Source organism: Hyla sarda, chromosome 11 (genome assembly GCF_029499605.1).
Source record: "Hyla sarda isolate aHylSar1 chromosome 11, aHylSar1.hap1, whole genome shotgun sequence".
Taxonomy (NCBI): Eukaryota; Metazoa; Chordata; class Amphibia; order Anura; family Hylidae; genus Hyla; species Hyla sarda.
In genome coordinates this window covers 5,783,974-5,807,627 of record NC_079199.1, presented here as the reverse complement: position 1 = coordinate 5,807,627, position 23,654 = coordinate 5,783,974, and the positions used below count along the sequence as shown (strand labels likewise).

The 23,654-nt window shown below is 46.1% G+C and overlaps 1 protein-coding gene across 1 annotated transcript in view; it reads right to left on the bottom strand.

Moving 5' to 3' along the window:
• RIN3 (Ras and Rab interactor 3) overlaps positions 1-23,654 on the bottom strand; it is a 61,440-nt gene that overhangs the window by 8,036 nt on the left and 29,750 nt on the right. The window contains 9 exon segments of the mRNA XM_056547073.1: positions 468-500; positions 761-829; positions 832-858; positions 1,310-1,618; positions 2,861-4,813; positions 6,642-6,733; positions 8,802-8,874; positions 10,552-10,666; positions 17,787-17,964. Coding sequence (XP_056403048.1) covers positions 468-500; positions 761-829; positions 832-858; positions 1,310-1,618; positions 2,861-4,813; positions 6,642-6,733; positions 8,802-8,874; positions 10,552-10,666; positions 17,787-17,964 — 2,849 coding nt within the window.

The following is a 23,654-nucleotide window of genomic DNA, read 5'->3' as shown; positions in this document are numbered from 1 at the left end:
AGCTGTGGCAAGAAGGTTTGCTGTGTCTGTCAGCGTAGTGTCCAGAGCATGGAGGCGCTACCAGGAGACAGGCCAGTACATCAGGAGACGTGGAGGAGGCCGTAGGAGGGCAACAACCCAGCAGCAGGACCGCTACCTCCACCTTTGTGTAAGAAGGAGCAGGAGGAGCACTGCCAGAGCCCTGCAAAATGACCTCCAGCAGGACACAAATGTGCATGTGTCCACTCAAACGGTCAGAAACAGACTCCATGAGGGTGGTATGAGGGCCCGACGTCCACAGGTGGGGGTTGTGCTTACAGACAAACATCGTACAGGACGTTTTGTTGTCAGCGAATTCAACTATGTAAAGACGAAAGTATTTAATACGATTAGTTCATTCCTTCAGATCTAGGATGTGTTTATAAGTGTTCCCTTTATTTTTGGAGCAGTGTATTAGGATTACGGTGAGGCCGATGGGCAGGAGTTACCTTCTCCAAGCTGCAGAGCGGGGTCCATCAGTTGTTTTGTTTGTTTTTTTTTGTTGTTTTTTTTTTTTTGGTTCTTATTTTTCTTATTCGTTGTGTTTTTTTTTTTTTTTTTTTTTTCTGCTTTTTTTTATTTTTTGTTTTTCTTGTTTGTTTTGTTTTTTTTTTTGGTTTTTTTGTTTTTTTTTTGTTTTTTTTTTTTTGGTTGTTGTTTTTTTTTTTGTTTTTCTTTGGTTTGCTTTTTGCTAGTTTTTTTTATTTTTTTTTTTTGTCTTGGCAAGGGGGGTCCATCAGTTCCATCATGTATTCCACATCCAGGAGAAGGGCCACAAGGTCACACTGGGCCAGAACGTACATGAGAACTGCAGGAAGTCGTCCGCTCCGTGGTGCTTCCCTAGAAGGAACACACAGGGTTAAATATCTTTTGTATATGTTATCCATTATTATATCCATTATATATAGAATTAACGCCACATATGTAGCAGAGAGGAGTTTGTTATCACTGTGTTTTCTGTGGTGTTACATAGGACTGCAGGTCACATCTATACATTATTTGTACTCAGAGAGTTATCACTGTAATCTGTGATGTTACATAGGACTGCAGGTCACATCTACTACAATATCTGAACTCAGAGTTATCACTGTTATCTGTGCTGAGCATTACTCCTGTTATCTGTGCTCTTACATAGGACTGCTGCCTGTTCTCTAACTCCATATAAGCAGCAGCTGATGCCCCCTTGTGGTCAGTGATGTCACACCGATCGTTGTCACTTCCCTTTACACTGCGATCAGTCCTGGGCCCCACATAGTCTAGTCTAGAAAATAAATGGCGCAGCGGCACCTACCTGGGTTTCCTGCCGCCATGGAGTCGTAGATGAGTTTACAGGCCTTCAGGAGGTAGGTGATCTTCTTCTCTGGGGAGTAGGTCTTATGCATTGTGCTGAACTTGTGCAGGATCTTCTCCATGACGCCGCTGTCCGGCACGCTGGTGGTGACCCCCAGGTCAGTGGTGGTGGTCACCTGGATGACCTGCTGGTTCTCGGTCAGCAGCCTCAGGGTGCCGTCCTTGTTGTGGATCTCGCGCAGGTAACATTCGATGGCTGATTTCAGGGGCTTCAGGACGCACTTACACAATGCCGACTCCACGATGGCGTCTGCACAGAGGGGAAAATCATATCACATTATAAATATAAAAACACTTGATTGTAATCTATTACAGTGGTGTCTAAACTGTGGCCCTCCAGATGCTGCTAAACTACAACTCCCAGCATGCTGGGAGTTCTAGTGTAACAAGCACATTGGCGTGCCAGGCATTGTAGTTATCAACCACATTGGCGTGCCGGGCGTTGTAGTTATCAACCACCACAGTGGCGTGCCGGGCGTTGTAGTTATCAACCACATTGGCGTGCCGGGCATTGTAGTTATCAACCACATTGGCGTGCCGTGCATTGTAGTTATCAACCACATTGGCGTGCCGGGCATTGTAGTTATCAACCACATTGGCGTGCCGGGCATTGTAGTTATCAACCACATTGGCGTGCCGGGCATTGTAGTTATCAACCACCACATTGGCGTGCCGGGCATTGTAGTTATCAACCACATTGGCGTGCCGGGCATTGTAGTTATCAACCACATTGGCGTGCCGGGCATTGTAGTTATCAACCACATTGGCGTGCCGGGCATTGTAGTTATCAACCACCACATTGGTGTGCCGGGCATTGTAGTTATCAACCACCACAGTGGCGTGCCGGGCATTGTAGTTATCAACCACATTGGCGTGCCGGGCGTTGTAGTTATCAACCACATTGGCGTGCCGGGAGTTGTAGTTATCAACCACCACAGTGGCGTGCCGGGCGTTGTAGTTATCAACCACCACAGTGGCGTGCCAGGCGTTGTAGTTATCAACCACCACAGTGGCGTGCCGGGAGTTGTAGTTATCAACCACCACAGTGGCGTGCCAGGCATTGTAGTTATCAACCACATTGGCGTGCCGGGCATTGTAGTTATCAACCACATTGGCGTGCCGGGCATTGTAGTTATCAACCACATTGGCGTGCCGGGCATTGTAGTTATCAACCACATTGGCGTGCCGGGCATTGTAGTTATCAACCACATTGGCGTGCCGGGCATTGTAGTTATCAACCACCACATTGGCGTGCCGGGCATTGTAGTTATCAACCACCACATTGGCGTGCCGGGCATTGTAGTTATCAACCACCACAGTGGCGTGCCGGGCATTGTAGTTATCAACCACATTGGCGTGCCGGGCATTGTAGTTATCAACCACATTGGCGTGCCGGGCGTTGTAGTTATCAACCACAGTTTGGAGACCACTGATGTAGAGTAACCACATATATGTAGAGAGTTAAATAGGCAGAATACCACAGGGGTCTTACCGATTTTGTCGTCGGTGTAGAGGCTATAGTCCACCATGGACTTCAGCTCGGCGCTCTGCACCAGGTAACTCTTCAGCTGGGTCATCATGAGCCGGATCTCCTGCAGCATCTCTGTGCTAGAGCTCTGCTTGGCCATCATCTCCAGGCTATAGGTTTTGTAGTCCTGGACCAAGTTGCCGAAGTAGGAGTCCTTGTCGTGGGCCAGCTCCGCGATCTTCTTCTGCAGCTTCCGATCTGCAGACATGAAGGCGGAGAAGACGTTGGTGATGGCCACCATGGACAAGCGGTTCTTGGCCCGGTCCAGCATGAATGAATGCGACTTCTTGATGGAGGCTTTCGAGGGCGGCTCGGATTCTTCATCTGCGCTGCTGGTGGAATAAGAGTCTGCGTCCGGGGTGGTCATGGTGGGATCTGATCCATGAGAAGACAGAGACTGGTCAGAGGACTTCAGCGCCGGGGCAGACACCCTCTTCTGCCGCGACACTCTTCTGTCTGCAGCTTTACCACCACTGGAGTTACTTTGGCTTTCTGACGTTTTGGTAATTTTTTCAGGCCCCACTTTAACCGGTGAAACCGATGATGACCTGCCGGTAAGCTGCTTCTTTCTCGGTGGTGGCACCGGAGGAGGCTTCTTCCTGTTTTCCTCCATTGCACCATGCTGCTTGGGTAACGTCCCAGTTTTGTCACTTGTAGGGGTCTCAGATTTGGGCACAGGACTCCTTGTTGCCGCCTCATCCTTTATTGTAACAATACTGACCTTACTCTCGGGAACCTTACCCGACGGCCGCCTCCTCGGCACTGCTGGAGGAGCCCGGACCGGAGATGCCGTCTGGGGTCCTTGTTGAGGAGAGTCATTACAGAAGGCATTTATTTTCATGTTCTTTAGAGGTTCCTTAAGAAGGTCTACATCGAGAGATGGAAGTGAAGATGCTTCGGGATGGGGGTCTTCATTGTCGTTGTGGTGGGAGGTAAGGAGAGGAGGACAGTCTGACGGGAGGGAGGTAGATGGAGAAGATTGGAGGCCGGATGAGGTCGGAGAATAGGGCTCCGGTGAAAGATCTGGGGTAGGAACAGGTGGAGGAGCGCCGATGGGATGATCAAGTAGATCCACAAGGTTGGGTGAAGACGTCTTGGGTGAGGAACAGAGGTCCAAAGATTGAGGATGCTCAAATGGAGGAGGCTTAGATGGGGTCTCACACAATTTGGGCTCAGTGGGTGTCCCAGATGATGGAGGAGAAGAGAGAGAAGGACTAATAGTTGTTTCAGGTGGTGGAGGCTCAGTGAGGGTCTCAGATGGTGGCGGCTCAGTGAGGGTCTCAGATGGTGGCGGCTCAGTGAGGGTCTCAGAAGGTGGAGGCTCAGTGAGGGTCTCAGATGGTGGCGGCTCAGTGAGGGTCTCAGAAGGTGGAGGCTCAGTGAGGGTCTCAGAAGGTGGAGGCTCAGTGAGGGTCTCAGATGGTGGAGGATCAGTGAGGGTCTCAGATGGTGGAGGATCAGTGAGGGTCTCAGATGGTGGAGGCTCAGCAGGGACCTCTTTCTTGGAGGTTGATGGTCTTGACGGTGCAGGAGATCTTAAGGGAGAGGACTCAGACTGTGGACGTATATAACTGGGAGGAGGAGCAGATGGAGGAACAGAGGGCAGCGGAGGCTTATGTAACGTGGGGGGAGGGGGCGGAGGCCTCCGGTGCATCATTTTGGGCAGCTGAGTCTCGGCCTTCGCAATACAGTTAGTAAGAGGAAGTTTAGCCGAAGAGTCAGCGTTGCTACAATCTTCTATAAATATCGGAGTCACAAACCACAACCGGTCGACTCCGGCAGAAATCTCTATTTCACACGCACAGTCACCGAGTTCTCCAGAACCGTGTCGCACATGGTCACTACGGAGATTTTCGGGAGCCGGGGATTTCCCCGACTGGGAGGAGCCTGAGAGGATGTTATGTTTGTCCCAAAATCCTGTAAAAACAGAGAGAGGGAGGGGGAGGGGGGTGTCAATTCTGGTTTATAATGGCGGAGAGGACCTCCCGGTAAAGACAATATGGGCGCTCATTCTGTGCCGGACCCTGATGATTAACGATTTGATTTACTGCACTATTTAACAACCAAGGTGCCTCCAGCTGTTGCAAAACTACAACTCCCATGCTGTTGTAGTTTTGCAACAGCTGAAGGCACACTGGTTGCTAAACACTGACCGAAGGCAACATTTTCAATAGTTTTTTATGCAGCTTTATGCGTCTCCATGGTAACAGACAACAAAAACAAACCCGATGTAGTCAGATCCCGCAGCCCTTCTATCATATATATTTGGGGGAAAGATGGAAGGGGAATATGGCAGCAGGATCCCACTACACCCAGAATATGGTGGCAAGATCCGAGATATTAAGGGGGTAGCAGGGGTCCCTAATTCTCAAGAGTGCAATTCAATATGGCTGCCAGGTTATGATATCCTTGGGGGGGCCCATCGCTCCACTGTGACCATCAGCAGCAAAGAGGGGTTTTACGGGATAAGGAAAAAAGTGCAGCTTTCTTCTTAAAACAGCGTCACACCTGTCTATATGGTTATGTCTGGTATTGCAGCTCAGTTCCTCTGAAGTGATGGAGGCTGAGCTGCAATACCGCATTTAGCCTGAAGGACAGTGTGTGGCACTATTTTGCTAAAATAAATAGCTTAAAATAAAATAAATAAATAGATAAAGATAGCTAAAAAATAAAATAAATAAATAGATAAAGATAGCTAAAAAATAAAATAAATAAATAGATAAAGATAGCTAAAAATAAAATAAAGAAATAAATAGATAAAGATAGCTAAAAATAAAATAAATAAATAGATAAAGATAGCTAACAATAAAATAAAGAAATAAATAGATAAAGATAGCTAACAATAAAATAAAGAAATAAATAGATAAAGATAGCTAAAAAAAAAAAATAGATACAGTTAAAAATTAAATAAAATAAATACATAGATAAAGAGATGAAAAAATAAATAAAATAAAGATAGTTAAAAAAAAAATACATAGATAAAGTAAGATAAAAATAGATAAAATAAATAAAGATAGATAAAAATAAATACAATAAATAAATATATATAAGGATAAAAATAAAATACATAGATAAAGTAAGATAAAGATAAATAAAATACATAGATAAAAGGTAGATAAAAATAAATAAATAGATAAATAAAAAAAAGTGTAGCCATGTTAAAGAATGGCCTTCGGCTGTTCGGGCATGCTGGGAGTTGTAGTTTTGCAACAGCTGGAGGCACCCTGGTTGGGAAACACTACTCCTATGTAGAAGCCCCTATAAAGTCATTGCACTTCCATAAAACAATCCTTAACTACCAATCCTCCAAAAGATGGCAGTGCCCCCTATAGCTGCACTTGTCCTTACAAACACCCCCTGAGAAGCTGAAGTTCTATAGAAGAACCGCACGCGTCTACCTGAGAACTTCTGCGTAACTTGCCGCCTCTGTCATCCCTTTATTCGCAGAAGATCGCAGCCCCTTATGCGGAAACTTCTGAACGTCGCTCCGTGATAGACAACAAGACATTATGCAATTTCCTAATTTACTCTTAAACAAGAAAGTTGCCATAGAGCAGTGTTTCCCAATCAGTGTGCCTCCAGCTGTTGGCTGTCCGGGCATGCTGGGAGTTGTAGTTTTGACATAGGTCAGTGTTTCCCAACCTGGGTAGCTCTAGGTGTTACAAAACTACAAATCCCAGCATGCCCAGACAGTGTACGGCTGCCGATAGTTGTAGTCCGAGTATAGAATAGGTCACTCGCTCACCCGTGCCGAGGTTGGAGATCTCTTCCAGGTCCTGCAGGCTCTGGGCGCCGGATATCGCAGGCGGCAGCTTCAGGACGGACGGTAAAATATCTCTAGAAAGAAAAGGTGGAAACAACGTTCACAACTAATAATGATTTCTCCTAAATTTACATTTCACAAGTGGGGAGGAAGTTTTGAGTAACCCTAAAGCTGTATGAACCGCACGTAGGTCATTATCAGGCCCTAAACTAATGGGGAACTCCAGCTGCTTCTAGGAGGAGATATGACAGACTTTATTAGGAATTACACTCACTATTCTGCTGGTGGGGTCACTGTGTACATACATTACATTACTTATCCTGTACTGATCCTGAGTTATATCCTGTATTATACTCCAGAGCTGTACTCACTATTCTGCTGGTGAGGTCACTGTGTACATACATTACATTACTTCTCCTGTACTGATCGTGAGTTATATCCTGTATTATACTCCAGAGCTGTACTCACTATTCTGCTGGTGAGGTCACTGTGTATATACATTACATTACTTATCCTGTACTGATCCTGAGTTATATCCTGTATTATACTCCAGAGCTGCGCTCACTATTCTGCTGGTGAGGTCACTGTGTACATACATTACATTACTTATCCTGTACTGATCCTGAGTTATATCCTGTATTATACTCCAGAGCTGTACTCACTATTCTGCTGGTGAGATCACTGTGTACATACATTACATTACTTATCCTGTACTGATCCTGAGTTATATCCTGTATTATACCCCAGAGCTGTACTCACTATTCTGCTGGTGAGGTCACTGTGTACATACATTACATTACTTATCCTGTACTGATCCTGAGTTATATCCTGTATTATACCCCAGAGCTGTACTCACTATTCTGCTGGTGAGGTCACTGTGTACATACATTACATTACTTATCCTGTACTGATCCTGAGTTATATCCTGTATTATACCCCAGAGCTGTACTCACTATTCTGCTGGTGAGGTCACTGTGTACATACATTACATTACTTATCCTGTACTGATCCTGAGTTATATCCTGTATTATACTCCAGAGCTGTACTCACTATTCTGCTGGTGAGGTCACTGTGTACATACATTACATTACTTATCCTGTACTGATCCTGAGTTATATCCTGTATTATACTCTAGAGCTGTACTCACTATTCTGCTGGTGAGGTCACTGTGTACATACATTACATTACTTATCCTGTACTGATCCTGAGTTATATCCTGTACTATACTGCAGAGCTGTACTCACTATTCTGCTGGTGAGGTCACTGTGTACATACATTACATTACTTATCCTGTACTGATCCTGAGTTATATCCTGTATTATACTCCAGAGCTGTACTCACTATTCTGCTGGTGAGATCACTGTGTACATACATTACATTACTTATCCTGTACTGATCCTGAGTAATATCCTGTATTATACTCCAGAGCTGTACTCACTATTCTGCTGGTGAGGTCACTGTGTACATACATTACATTACTGATCCTGAGTTATATCCTGTATTATACCCCAGAGCTGTACTCACTATTCTGCTGGAGAGATCACTGTGTACATACATTACATTACTGATCCTGTACTGATCCTGAGTTATATCCTGTATTATAGTCCAGAGCTGCACTCACTATTCTGCTGGTGAGGTCACTGTGTACATACATTACAATACTTATCCTGTACTGATCCTGAGTTATATCCTGTATTATACCCCAGAGCTGTACTCACTATTCTGCTGGAGAGGTCACTGTGTACATACATTACATTACTGATCCTGTACTGATCCTGAGTTATATCCTGTATTATACTCCAGAGCTGTACTCACTATTCTGCTGGTGAGGTCACTGTGTACATACATTACATTACTTATCCTGTACTGATCCTGAGTTATATCCTGTATTATACTCCAGAGCTGTACTCACTATTCTGCTGGAGAGGTCACTGTGTACATACATTACATTACTGATCCTGTACTGATCCTGAGTTATATCCTGTATTATACTCCAGAGCTGTACTCACTATTCTGCTGGTGAGGTCACTGTGTACATACATTACTTATCCTGTACTGATCCTGAGTTATATCCTGTATTATACTCCAGAGCTCTATGTCTCCCCCTAGCTGTGGTTTTATATGTCCGCACCCGTTTCTTACCTGCTGATACAGTAGAATGCCACCAGCTTAAATATGTCTTTAAACACCAGCATGGAGCCCTCCAGATACATCACTGCGGGGAGACCAGAAGGATACAAGTGACAGACATGACAGGCAAGCAGAGTTATTACATCACAGGCCGCAGTCACTTCTGACCTGGTCCCAGCAGTCCTATGTAACACTGCACATAACATATTGATAAGTCTAACACGTACATATGGGAAAACGTATTCTTGCAGTCCTGTGCAACCGCACACAACACTGCTGAACTGCGCCAGGTGACCACTCGGCTCTGCTACATCTGAGTAAATATTATACACTTGATAGGTGTCCGTGCAGCCGCTTTAGATGACGCACGGGCGCTGTCATGTGACCGGTATGACGGCCTCCAGCACAGGATCGCTAGGTGACGCGCTCTGGACTCGCTTCCCTTATTTAAGTTCAGCAGAAAGCAGAATAAACCTCAGAAGGAGAACACGAGAGCGGATGTGGCACTACAACCCCCAGCAATCCAGCACAATGACCTATATGAGAAAGTCATGTGACATCACTGGCCACACCCACTGCGTACTGATCTGATAATGGCAGCATTTTCCAGCCTGTGTGCCTGCAGCTGTTGCAAAACTACAACTCCCAGCAATCCAGCACAATGACCTATATGAGAAAGTCATGTGACATCACTGGCCACGCCCACTGCGTACTGATCTGATAATGGTAGCATTTTCCAGCCTGTGTACCTGCAGCTGTTGCAAAACTACAACTACAATTCCCAGCAATCCAACACTATATAAGATAAAGTCATGTGACATTACTGGCCACACCCACTGCGCACAGATCTAATGACAGTGTTTTCCAGCCAGTGTGCCTGCAGCTGTTGCAAAACTACAACTAAAACTCCAGCACTTTCTATAATAAAGTCATGTGACATCACTGGCCACGCCCACTGCGTACTGATCTGATAATGGTTGCCTTTTCCAGCCAGTGTGCCTGCAGCTGTTGCAAAACTACAACTCCCAGCAATCCAGCACTATATACCTACAACTCCCAGCAATCCATATAAGATAAAGTCATGTGACATCACTGGCCACACCCACTGCGCACAGATCTAATTATGACTGTTTTTCAACCAGTGTGCCTGCAGCTGTTGCAAAACTATAACTCCCAGCAATCCAGCACTTTCTATAATAAAGTCATGTGACATTACTGGCCACGCCCACTGCGTACTGATCTGATAATGGTTGCCTTTTCCAGCCAGTGTGCCTGCAGCTGTTGCAAAACTACAACTCCCAGCAATCCAGCACTATATACCTACAACTCCCAGCAATCCAGCACTATATAAGATAAAGTCATGTGACATCACTGGCCACACCCACTGCGCACAGATCTAATTATGACTGTTTTTCAACCAGTGTGCCTGCAGCTGTTGCAAAACTACAACTCCCATCATGCCCGGACAGCCGTTGGCTGTCCGGGCATGCTGGGAGTTGTAGTTTTGCAACAGCTGCAGGCACACTGGTTGGGAAACACATCACTGCAGACCACAGCCCAACTTTTGCAATTGTGTCTTACAATTTCTCACCATTTTCAAGATCTCCACTTGCTGTCAGTGAATGGAGACCTCCACATGCTAAAGATATGAACCTGCACTGATACATTGTAACAAACCCTCCACGGTGTAGGCAGGGAAATGTTGGCTTATGATGGCAACAACAGCAGCGCAGAGTGTTTAAGAACAGATATTCACACTCACTTGTTTTCTCCTCCCGAATGTTGTAGCGGAGAACGGCGGCGGCGCCCGCGGACTCCGTAGAACGGACCCAGAGGACCATACACTTCACCTCCACGTCCCGCGTCACCAAGAAGACCTGCGATACACCGGAGAAATCAGAGTATAGTCACCAGCCCCAGCCGTGTATCCGAGCCTCGGGTGATACTACCTGCCAGGGAAGTGTATCTCAATGTCATTATGTGTGAAATAGGTTTAGATACACGGCCTTAGTAGACTATTACACACATAATGAGAGGCAGGCAGTATCACACAGGTTAGGTTTAGATACACTGCCACAGTAGACGAAAACGTGTGATACTGCTTTCCATGGCAGTGTATCTAATCTGATTTTGTGTGAAATTGTCTACTGAGGCAGTATAGCTAAACCTATTACACACATAATGAGATTAGATACACTGCCATGGCAGGCAGTATCACATATATTAGTCTACTGAGGCAGCGTATCTAAACCTATAACACACATAATGAGATTAGATACACTGCCATAGCAAGCAGTTTTACACTTGTTAGGTTTAGATACACTGCCTTAGTAGACTAATATATGTGATACAGCCTGCCATGGCAGTGTATCTAATCTCATTATGTGTGTTATAGGTTTAGATACGCTGCCTCAGTAGACTAATATATGTGATACAGCCTGCCATGGCAGTGTATCTAATCTCATTATGTGTGAAATAGTCGACTGAGGCAGTGTATCTAAACCTACCATGTGTGATACTGCCAGTGGTGGCAGTGTATCTAACCTTGTCTACTGAAGCAGTATATCTAAACCCCAGTACTGATTCTTATGTATGATACTGTATGTTGAGCCACTGTATCTAAGCTGATCATGGGTGATACTGCCTGAAAAATGAGAAACCTTGAATGTAATATGTGCTGAACCCCTGTATCCTATTGTATCATGTGTGATACTGTCTTCAAAGCCACTGTATCTAACTATCACGTGTTACACCAGTGTTTTCCAACCAGGGTGCCTCCAGCTGTTGCAAAACTACAACTCCCAGCATGGCAGGGCAGTCATCGCCGCTGTGTATCTAATCCTATCATGTTTGATACTGCCTGATGGGCTACTACAGTATATGAAATTCTAGCATTTGTGACAATGTACAATCATGGGGGTAAATGTTGTCCCCCCTGATATTTCTCTATATCATGAAGTATTCCTCACAGGAAAGGATTGCAGTAACACAGGTTTTGCTATACACACGTTTATTCCCTTTGTGTATATATATATATATATAGATCTCCTCTCCTCTGTATATATATATAGATCTCCTCTCCTCTGTGTATATATATATATAGATCTCCTCTCCTCTGTATATATATATATATTGCAGGAACACAGGCTTTGCTCTACACATGTTTATTCCCTTTGTGTATATATATAGATCTCCTCTCCTCTGTATATATATATATATATATAGATCTCCTCTCCTCTGTATATATATATATATATATATATATATATATATATATATATATATATATATATATATAGATCTCCTCTCCTCTGTATATATATATATATATATATATATATATATATATATATAGATCTCCTCTCCTCTGTATATATATATAGATCTCCTCTCCTCTGTGTATATATATATATAGATCTCCTCTCCTCTGTATATATATTGCAGTGACACATATTTTGCTATACACATGTTTATTCCCTTTGTGTGTATTGGAACTAAACCAAAAAAGGAGGAAAAAAAGCAAATTGGACATAATGTCCCCAAACTCCAAAAATGGTCTGGACACAATTATTGGCCCCTTTCACAATTGTGGATAAATAAGATTGTTTCCAGCCTGTGATGTTCCTTTATACTCACCTGGGGCAAGTAACAGGTGTGGGCAATATAAAAATCACACCTGACAGCAGATAAAAAGGAGAGAAGTTCACTTAGACTTTGCATTGAGTGTCTGTGTGTGTCACACTAAGCATGGACAACAGAAAGAGGAGAAGAGAACTGTCTGAGGACTTGGGAACCAAAATTGTGGAAAAATATCAACAATCTCCAGGTTACAAGTCCATCTCCAGAGATCTAGATTTGTCTTTGTCCACAGTGCGCAACATTATCAAGAAGTTTACACCCCATGGAGCTGTAGATAATCTCCCTGGGTGTGGACGGAAGAGAAAAATTGATGAAAGGTGTCAACGGAGGATAGTCCAGATGGTGGATAAGCAGCCCCAAACAAGTTCCAAAGATATTCAAGCTGTCCTGCAGGCTCAGGGAGCATCAGTGTCAGCGCAAGCTATCCGTCCACATTTAAATGAAATGAAACACTATGGAGGAGACCCAGGAGGACCCCACTATGGAGGAGACCCAGGAGGACCCCACTATGGAGGAGACCCAGGAGGACCCCACTATGGAGGAGACCCAGGAGGACCCCACTATGGAGGAGACCCAGGAGGACCCCACTATGGAGGAGACCCAGGAGGACCCCACTATGGAGGAGACCCAGGAGGACCCCACTATGGAGGAGACCCAGGAGAACCCCACTATGGAGGAGACCCAGGAGGACCCCACTATGGAGGAGACCCTGGAGGACCCCACTATGGAGGAGACCCTGGAGGACCCCACTATGGAGGAGACCCTGGAGGACCCCACTATGGAGGAGACCCTGGAGGACCCCACTATGGAGGAGACCCTGGAGGACCCCACTATGGAGGAGACCCAGGAGGACCCCACTATGGAGGAGACCAAGGAGGACCCCACTATGGAGGAGACCCAGGAGGACCCCACTATGGAGGAGACCCAGGAGGACCCCACTATGGAGGAGACCCAGGAGGACCCCACTATGGAGGAGACCCAGGAGGACCCCACTATGGAGGAGACCCAGGAGGACCCCACTATGGAGGAGACCCAGGAGGACCCCACTGCTGACACAGAGACATAAAACAAGACTACATTTTACCAAAATGAACTTGAGTAACCAAAATCCTTCTGGAAAACGTCTTGTGGACAGATGAGACCAGGATAGATCTTTTTGGTAAAGCAAATCATTCTACTGTTTACCGAAAATGGAATGAGACCTACAAAGAAAAGAGCACAGTACCTACAGTGACATATGGGGGAGGTCAGTGATGTTTTGGGTTGTTTTGCTGCCTCTGGCACTGGGGGCCTTGAATGTGTACAAGACATCATGAAATCTGAGGATTACCAATGGATTTTGGGTCGCACTGTACAGCCCAGTGTCAGAAAGCTGGGTTTGTGTCCGAGATCTTGGGTCTTCCAGCAGGACAATGACCCCAAACATACGTCAAAAAGCCCCAGAAATGGATGACAACAAAGTGCTGGAGAGTTCTGAAGTGTCAGCAATGAGTCCAGATCTAAATCCCATTGATCACCTGTGGAGAGATCTTATAATTACTGTTGGGAAAAGGCGCCGTCCAATAAGAGACCGGGAGCAGTTTGTAAAGGAAGAGTCCAACATTCCGGCTGAGAGGTGTAAGAAGCTTATTGATGCTTATAGGAAGAGTGGTCCAACATTCCGGCTGAGAGGTGTAAGAAGCTTATTGATGCTTATAGGAAGAGTGGTCCAACATTCCGGCTGAGAGGTGTAAGAAGATTATTGATGCTTATAGGAAGAGTGGTCCAACATTCCGGCTGAGAGGTGTAAGAAGCTTATTGATGCTTATAGGAAGAGTGGTCCAACATTCCGGCTGAGAGGTGTAAGAAGCTTATTGATGGTTATAGGAAGAGTGGTCCAACATTCCGGCTGAGAGGTGTAAGAAGCTTATTGATGCTTATAGGAAGAGTGGTCCAACATTCCGGCTGAGAGGTGTAAGAAGCTTATTGATGCTTATAGGAAGAGTGGTCCAACATTCCGGCTGAGAGGTGTAAGAAGCTTATTGATGGTTATAGGAAGAGTGGTCCAACATTCCGGCTGAGAGGTGTAAGAAGCTTATTGATGGTTATAGGAAGAGTGGTCCAACATTCCGGCTGAGAGGTGTAAGAAGCTTATTGATGCTTATAGGAAGAGTGGTCCAACATTCCGGCTGAGAGGTGTAAGAAGCTTATTGATGGTTATAGGAAGAGTGGTCCAACATTCCGGCTGAGAGGTGTAAGAAGCTTATTGATGCTTATAGGAAGAGTGGTCCAACATTCCGGCTGAGAGGTGTAAGAAGCTTATTGATGCTTATAGGAAGAGTGGTCCAACATTCCGGCTGAGAGGTGTAAGAAGCTTATTGATGCTTATAGGAAGAGTGGTCCAACATTCCGGCTGAGAGGTGTAAGAAGCTTATTGATGCTTATAGGAAGAGTGGTCCAACATTCCGGCTGAGAGGTGTAAGAAGCTTATTGATGGTTATAGGAAGAGTGGTCCAACATTCCGGCTGAGAGGTGTAAGAAGCTTATTGATGGTTATAGGAAGAGTGGTCCAACATTCCGGCTGAGAGGTGTAAGAAGCTTATTGATGCTTATAGGAAGAGTGGTCCAACATTCCGGCTGAGAGGTGTAAGAAGCTTATTGATGGTTATAGGAAGAGTGGTCCAACATTCCGGCTGAGAGGTGTAAGAAGCTTATTGATGCTTATAGGAAGAGTGGTCCAACATTCCGGCTGAGAGGTGTAAGAAGCTTATTGATGGTTATAGGAAGACACTGATTTCAGTTATTTTTTCCAAAGGGTGAGCAACCAAATATTAAGTTAAAGGGCCAATAATTGTGTCCAGACCATTTTTGGAGTTTGGTGACATTATGTCCAATTTGCTTTTTTTCCTCCTTTTTTGGTTTAGTTCCAATACACACAAAGGGAATAAACATGTGTATAGCAAAACCTGTGTTACTGCAATCCTTTCCTGTGAGAAATAATTCATTTTCTAGAAAAATGTCAGGGGTGACAACATTTACCCCCATGACTGTATGTGAGCCCATCATGCATGATACTGCTGTGCTTTCTATCTAATCCTCTCACAAGTGATTCTGTATTCTGAAGTAGTGTATCTAAGCCTATCACATATGAAACTGTCTGCTGAGCAGCTGTATCTAAGCCGCTCATGTGTAATACTGCCTGGTAAATAACTGTACCTAAGCCCATCATGTGTGATACTGCCCACTGAGCTGTGTATCTAACCTCATGTATAATATTGTCTGTTGAGTCATTGTATCTAAGCCCATCATGTGTGATCCTGTACTGTACCCTATCATGTATAATACAGTCTGCTGAGCTGCTGTATCTAATCCTATCATGTGTGATACTGTCTGCTGAGCTGTGCATCTAATCCTATGTTGTATGATATCGTCTGCAGAGCTGTTGTATCTAACTTTATCATGTGTGATACTTTCTGCTGAGCTGCTGTATCTAATCCTATCATGGGTGATACTGTCTGCTAAGCTACTGTATCTAACCGTCGTATCTAAGCTCCTAATTCACGATACAGTCTCAGAGAGGGACGCAGCACTACCGCCCCCATCATGTTGCTGTAATGCATTACGCAGCGCTCTCTGGGGGCCGCACATCTGGCCCTGGGTGTGTAAAAACAGGATCATTCCTAAAATATGACATGTGGGTCTACGACAACGCGGAAACATCTGCGGACCCCAACAGGGAACCCCACCCCGACACCCTTAAAGGGGAACTCTGCCTATTGCGGTGCATCACATGGGCCACCCCATGTGCTGTAGATCAGTGGGCACCAAACTGTGTACCTCCAGATGTTTCAAAACTACAACTTCCAGCATGCCCGGACAGTCGTTGGCTGTCCGGGCATGCTGGGAGTTGTAGTTGTGCAACAGCTGGAGGGCCACGTTTTAGAGACCACTGTTGTAGTGGGGTGAGGGGACGGACAGGGCCACATAAATATGGAAGAAGTGTCAGTCCTTTGTGTTATCCCTGTAATTACGAACAGGCTACATTAACTTTATACATAATGTGACCACCAGATGGCGCTGCATTTACACCTTTATAGTTATATTGGTGCTAATCTATGTACCTGGACATAGAAGTATATGGAGAATGAGGAGGCAGGAAGTGGCCCCTATGGGTATGTATAGTAAGAAGGGGCTCAGTTAGGGCATATAGGGGGGGCTTTCATTCTATTCAGCCATTGTAGCTTGTGGGTGGGGCAGTTAGGGACCACAGCATCGTTCCCTTGCAAATGCAAATACATTTTTTTTTAGCTAGGGTAGTTATTGTGTTCATAATAACATCCCTGGTGGTCTAGGGCAGTGGGAGGGTTCATTTTTCACACCAGGGGTTCAGAGGTTACACTCCAAACTCCATTGGAGATAGAGAACTGTGTGGTCATACAAATACAGCTGCACAGTCCTCTCTATCCCCTCCCTGCACTCATCTCTATGATCATAGAGAGAACTATGTGGTCATACACTTACAGCTGCACAGTCCTCTCTATCCCCTCCCTGCACTCATCTGTATGATCATAGAGAGAACTGTGTGGTCATACACTTACAGCTGCACAGTCCTCTCTATCCCCTCCCTGCACTCATCTCTATGATCATAGAGAGAACTGTGTGGTCATACAGTTACAGCTGCACAGTCCTCTCTATCCCCTCCCTGCACTCATCTCTATGATCATAGAGAGAACTGTGTGGTCATACAGTTACAGCTGCACAGTCCTCTCTATCCCCTCCCTGCACTCATCTCTATGATCATAGAGAGAACTGTGTGGTCATACAGTTACAGCTGCACAGTCCTCTCTATCCCCTCCCTGCACTCATCTGTATGATCATAGAGAGTACTGTGTGGTCATACAGTTACAGCTGCACAGTCCTCTCTCACTCCTCCCTGCACTAATCTCTATGATCATAGAGAGTACTGTGTGGTCATACAGTTACAGCTGCACAGTCCTCTCTATCCCCTCCCTGCACTCATCTGTATGATCATGGAGAGAACTGTGTGGTCATACAATTACAGCTGCACAGTCCTCTCTCACTCCTCCCTGCACTAATCTCTATGATCATAGAGAGAACTGTGTGGTCATACAATTACAGCTGCACAGTCCTCTCTATCCCCTCCCTGCACTTATGTCTATGATAGGTGACAGCACCGAGTTCTTGTGTTCTGATTCCCTGCACTGATACACTGTAACAAACTACTGATGCACATTTGTTATGTAGCAGAAGATCTTGAGCTTACAGGTTAGTGTTTGAGGCAGCGTTTTCCAACCAGGGCAATTCCAACTATTGCAAAACTACAACCCCTAGCATGCTCGGACAGCCAAAGGCACTCACCCCAGAAGCCTCTCTGCAGAGTATCTCCACCACCTGCGGCGCTCCCATGCACAGCTGCAGCCACACCGGGCAGGTTTTGATGAGACGATCCAAGATGCTGATACCAGAGAATGATAGCGGGCCGTTCTGTGGGGGGTCTGGGGCACGGGGCGTCTCCATGGCTCCCACATCTGTAGGACTAAAAGGAACAGAACAGTCAATATAATTACCTGTATAATGAGCTGAAATATTCTGCAGCAGCATCCTCCAAACTGCGGCTCTACAGAACTACAACTCCCATCATTTCCTGACAACTGAAGACTGATAGGACATACTGGGAGTTGTAGTGAGGCACCCTGGTTGGGAAACACTGCCTTAGGTGCTAGGCCTTTAAAATGTGGACCTCCAGCTGTTGAAAAACTACAACTCCCAGCATGCCCGGACAGCCAAAGGCTGTCCGGGCATGCTGGGAGTTGTAGTTTTTCAACAGCTGGAGGCTCCCCAGTTGGGGAACACTGTACTAAAGGTTTTCAGGGCATGCTGGGAGTTGTAGTTTTGCAACAGCTGGAGGCACACTGTTGGGCAAAGCCTACTAGAAGAGTCATTGAATCCCAGAATGACAGTAAAGACAACACACATCATTATAATACTGCAATCTACATAAAGCATTGTATATGCCTTTCAGGGCCACTGGAAAGTTGGCTGACAACAAATTGTGGCTGTCTGGCAAGTAGACGAACTCAGAAAGGACTTTGGAGCTTTACGCAGAACATTCTTATTTTGAATTTTTGGAAGAAATTCTCGTATCAGGTTCAGAGTTTTCTGTGATGTCATCTGCATTATGCCCTGACACACTGAAACGGCTGCCAGCTCTCCTACATCCCCTCAACGTACCAGGGAGTCATCTGAAAGTGATCCCAGATACACAGAGACATAAAATGTGTCGACAATATAATAAAACCGCTGCCGCGTCAAATGGAATTCATTACAGATATGGAAAAGGGACGGAGAAGATCACAACGTACACTGTATAACAATCCAGAGCTGCACTCCACATTCTGCTGTATCTCATTGGATACAGTCAGCAAGCTAATGGACAGACAGTCCACTGAGCTCTAAACATGCACAGCAAGGATTTAGTGTTTACAGTGACCTCACCAGCAGAATAGTGAGTGCAGCTCTGGAGTATAATACAGGATATAACTCAGGATCAGTACAGGATAAGTAATGTAATGTATGTACACAGTGACCTCACCAGCAGAATAGTGAGTGCAGCTCTGGAGTATAATATAGGATATAACTCAGGATCAGTACAGGATAAGTAATGTAATGTATGTACACAGTGACCTCACCAGCAGAATAGTGAGTACAGCTCTGGAGTATAATACAGGATATAACTCAGGATCAGTACAGGATAAGTAATGTAATGTATGTACACAGTGACCTCACCAGCAGAATAGTGAGTACAGCTCTGGGGTATAATACAGGATATAACTCAGGATCAGTACAGGATAAGTAATGTAATGTATGTACACAGTGACCTCACCAGCAGAATAGTGAGTACAGCTCTGGAGTATAATACAGGATATAACTCAGGATCAGTACAGGATAAGTAATGTAATGTATGTACACAGTGACCTCACCAGCAGAATAGTGAGTACAGCTCTGGGGTATAATACAGGATATAACTCAGGATCAGTACAGGATAAGTAATGTAATGTATGTACACAGTGACCTCACCAGCAGAATAGTGAGTGCAGCTCTGGAATATAATAAAGGATATAACTCAGGATCAGTACAGGATAAGTAATGTAATGTATGTACACAGTGACCTCACCAGCAGAATAGTGAGTACAGCTCTGGAGTATAATACAGGATATAACTCAGGATCAGTACAGGATAAGTAATGTAATGTATGTACACAGTGACCCCACCAGCAGAATAGTGAGTACAGCTCTGGGGTATAATACAGGATATAACTCAGGATCAGTACAGGATAAGTGATGTAATGTATGTACACAGTGACCTCACCAGCAGAATAGTGAGTACAGCTCTGGAGAATAATACAGGATATAACTCAGGATCAGTACAGGATAAGTAATGTAATGTATGTACACAGTGACCTCACCAGCAGAATAGCGAGTACAGCTCTGGAGTATAATACAGGATCAGTAATGTGATCAGTCACTGTTTTCCTATATATAATGAAGTCTTATTCCTGGGTAGCAAATATCATAGCCCGGGATGTTGTAATGGTTCCTTATGTCGTTCCTATCATGTTTCGGTGTATATATATATATATATATATATATATATATACACACACACACACAGCAGACACAGTCGCTCCTCACATCTGATCACGCTTCCCTCCTCTCACACAATACACAGGATCAGGATTTCTCTTCTTTCTTATCTGTATCCGGCCGCCGTCTCCCCAGGTCTGGAATGTCGGGCTCTTTCCTGTATTATACACAGCTCTTTCCGTTACAGTGTGTCAGACGTTCCAGTCACATCCACACACACATAATGCTGCACAGTCTATAACTTGTTTTTCCCCATTTGTCACAGCTGTGCTTGCTGTCAGTGAATGAGAATATTTCTGTACATCCAGAGTGAATACGTACCTGGTATAATGTAGATGAGGGGGTGCTGTATTATAGGGTATAGTAGTGCGGTATTCTCTGGTACAGGGCGGTATACGGGCTTCTCATTCTGCTCTCGCCGTGTCCATTGCTGGTTCAGCAGAATATGAGTAATAGGTTTTGCAGATTGGAAGAAATTTCATCTTTCACTTCCTCTTATTTAAACCACATTCTCCGTCCTCATCTGCAAAAACATTCCAAGGCCGGGCACCACGTCCACACCGCAGGTCAGTGTGGTGGCCCAGTACGGGAGGTGTTACCCCGTGCCCCTGCTGTCCTGTCAGGCACCTCCTTCAGTGTCCCCGGGGCCCCTGCACTTGTTTCCCCATTGTAAATATGTTTTACCATGTAAAGTGTTATAAAATGTAATGTCGCTTTAAGAGTTATACATGTGATATGTCATGTGATCACCTCCGTGGGCCCTGGCTGATCTGTATAGACTTTACCATCTGTCTACCCGTGATCCGTAACTTGGCATCAGAGTCTTTATTGCCCCCCGTGCCTACCTCAGGATCCAGCGGTATACCTTCAGGTGGTTTTAGGCTAAACCACGCCCTGGAATCATGAATACAAGGGGTTAATGCCATCTGCCCCAGGGCAACAACATCTGCCCTCCTCACACCCCGCTACCACATCAGCAAAAATGTGCAGGAAGAATCTGTGTGTCCAACCGTACAGAGGGGAGTAAAGAGGAGCCACCTCCACCCCACCGAGGAGCCACCTCCACCCCACCGAGGAGCCACCTCCACCCCACCGAGGAGTCATCCCCGCCCCACCGAGGAGCCACTTCTGCCCCACCAAGGAGCCACAGAGGAGCCACCTCCACCCCACCGAGGAGCCACTCCCGCCCCATGGGCCCCACAGAGGAGCCACCCCCGCCCCACCGAGGAGCCACTTCTGCCCCACCAAGGAGCCACAGAGGAGCCACCTCCACCCCACCGAGGAGCCACTCCCGCCCCATGGGCCCCACAGAGGAGCCACCCCCGCCCCACCGAGGAGCCACTTCTGCCCCACCGAGGAGCCACTTCTGCCCCACCGAGGAGCCACTTCTGCCCCACCGAGGAGCCACTTCTGCCCCACCGAGGAGCCACAGAGGAGCCACCTGCACTCCACAGAGGAGCCACCTCCACCCCACAGGCCCTGCTGAGGAGATGCCTCCACCCCCTCCCCCAGAAGAGGCGCCTCAATTCCACAGTGGAGCTGCCTCAGTCCCAAGGGCCCTGCCGAGGAGCCACCTCCACACCAAACGGAAAATGGAAAAGGACCTCATTCATCCAGGCGCTGCCGGTTAGGTCATCAGGTGCACAAAATGATGCAATGTATACCTTGGAATATTGTATACATGAAAGTTTATTAAAAAATAATAAACAACATACAGATTACGCGTTTCGAGGGTGACTCCCCTCTTCCTCAGATCACTTCCACACCTGATCTGAGGAAGAGGGGAGTCACCCTCGAAACGCGTAATCTGTATGTTGTTTATTTTTAATAAACTTTCATGTATACAATATTCCAAGGTATACATTGCATCATTTTGTGCACCTGATGACCTAACCGGCAGCGCCTGGATGATTGAGGTCCTTTTCCATTTTCCGTTTGATGACTACGTCAGGACGTATGTGCCTGTGACCTCCGGCTTGCAGCCCTCCTTTGGACATCAGTGAGTACCCCTATTTGGGGTAATATGCGTTACTTCTATTTACATCTGGTGAGCAGCCACCTATAAGTGCCGTGGGTTTCTCCCACATTTACACTTGCTGTTTGTGTTTAAGGGTAATACGAGGCGCCGTTCCCCGGTCTTTTTTCTTTCTATTTACCTCCACACCAAGGGCCCTGCCGAGGAGCCACCTCCATCCCACAGGCCCCACCTAGCGCTGCCTCCACCGCAAGGGCCCTGACTTGGAGCCACTTTCATCCCACAGGCCCTGCCTCCACCCCACAGAGGAGCCGCCTCCACCAAATGGGCCCTGCTGAATAGCCGCCTCTACCCCCACAGGCCCCTATGACGAGCTATGTCCACCCCATAGAGGAGCCGCCTCAACCCCACGGGCCCCACAGAGGAGCCACCTGCACTCCACAGAGGAGCCGCCTCAACCCCACGGGCCCCACAGAGGAGCCACCTGCACTCCACAGAGGAGCCGCCTCAACCCCACGGGCCCCACAGAGGAGCCACCTGCACTCCACAGAGGAGCCGCCTCAACCCCACGGGCCCCACAGAGGAGCCACCTCCACCACACGGGCCCCGCTGAATAGGCGCCTCTACCCCCACAGGCCCCTCTAAAGAGCTACGTCCACCCCATGAGGAGCCGCCTCCACCCCACAGAAGTGCTGAATACGTGTATATTTCAGCAGCTTTAGATACAATGGGGACAATATATACTGCTCATGTTACCATAGCGACCAATCCCCGCTCCGCTCTCATATCCTAACAGGCTCTGGTAAAATGAAAGCTGAGCTGTGATTGGTTGCTATGGGTCACCTGATCAGTTTGTATTGTATAACGTATGGCGGTCACATCTTATCTTCCTCACAACTTCAACAGCGACAACAACAACAATCCCAGATACAAATGACCACGACCAGAAGTAACATGTCTGACAGACGACCACAGATCAGACCACGCTGATCCTCCTCCGGTCACTGATCTCACAGCAAAGACAACGACAATGAGGGAAACTCCTGGACGCTGATCAGTATATACCGCACTGACCCCAACATGTCACTTCAATACTACTGCAGGAGGACATGCTGAGAGTTGTAGTTTTTAATGACTGGTAGAAACAAAATTCCCTATCAGCATTAAAGGGGCACACCACCTCTCCTTACTATGGGGTGTGGATGGCTGACGTCACCTTATCTTTATGTGATCACTGACACAACTCTGCTGCTTGTCAAGTGCTGGAAACACAAAACCTGCAGATCCAGTATATAAAGGGTTAATCACAGAGCGAGGAGGATCTGTACTATATATGTATTGTATGACACCACACACTGTGTATATGCATTACTGATCCTGAGTTATATCCTGTATTATACTGCAGAGCTGCACTCACTATTCTGCTGGTGAGGTCACTGTGTACATACATTACATTACTTATCCTGTACTGATCCTGAGTTATATCCTGTATTATACTCCATAACTGTACTCACTATTCTGCTGGAGAGGTCACTGTGTACATACATTACATTACTTATCCTGTACTGATCCTGAGTTATATATCAGACAGGAGGCTCGTATCTTGCA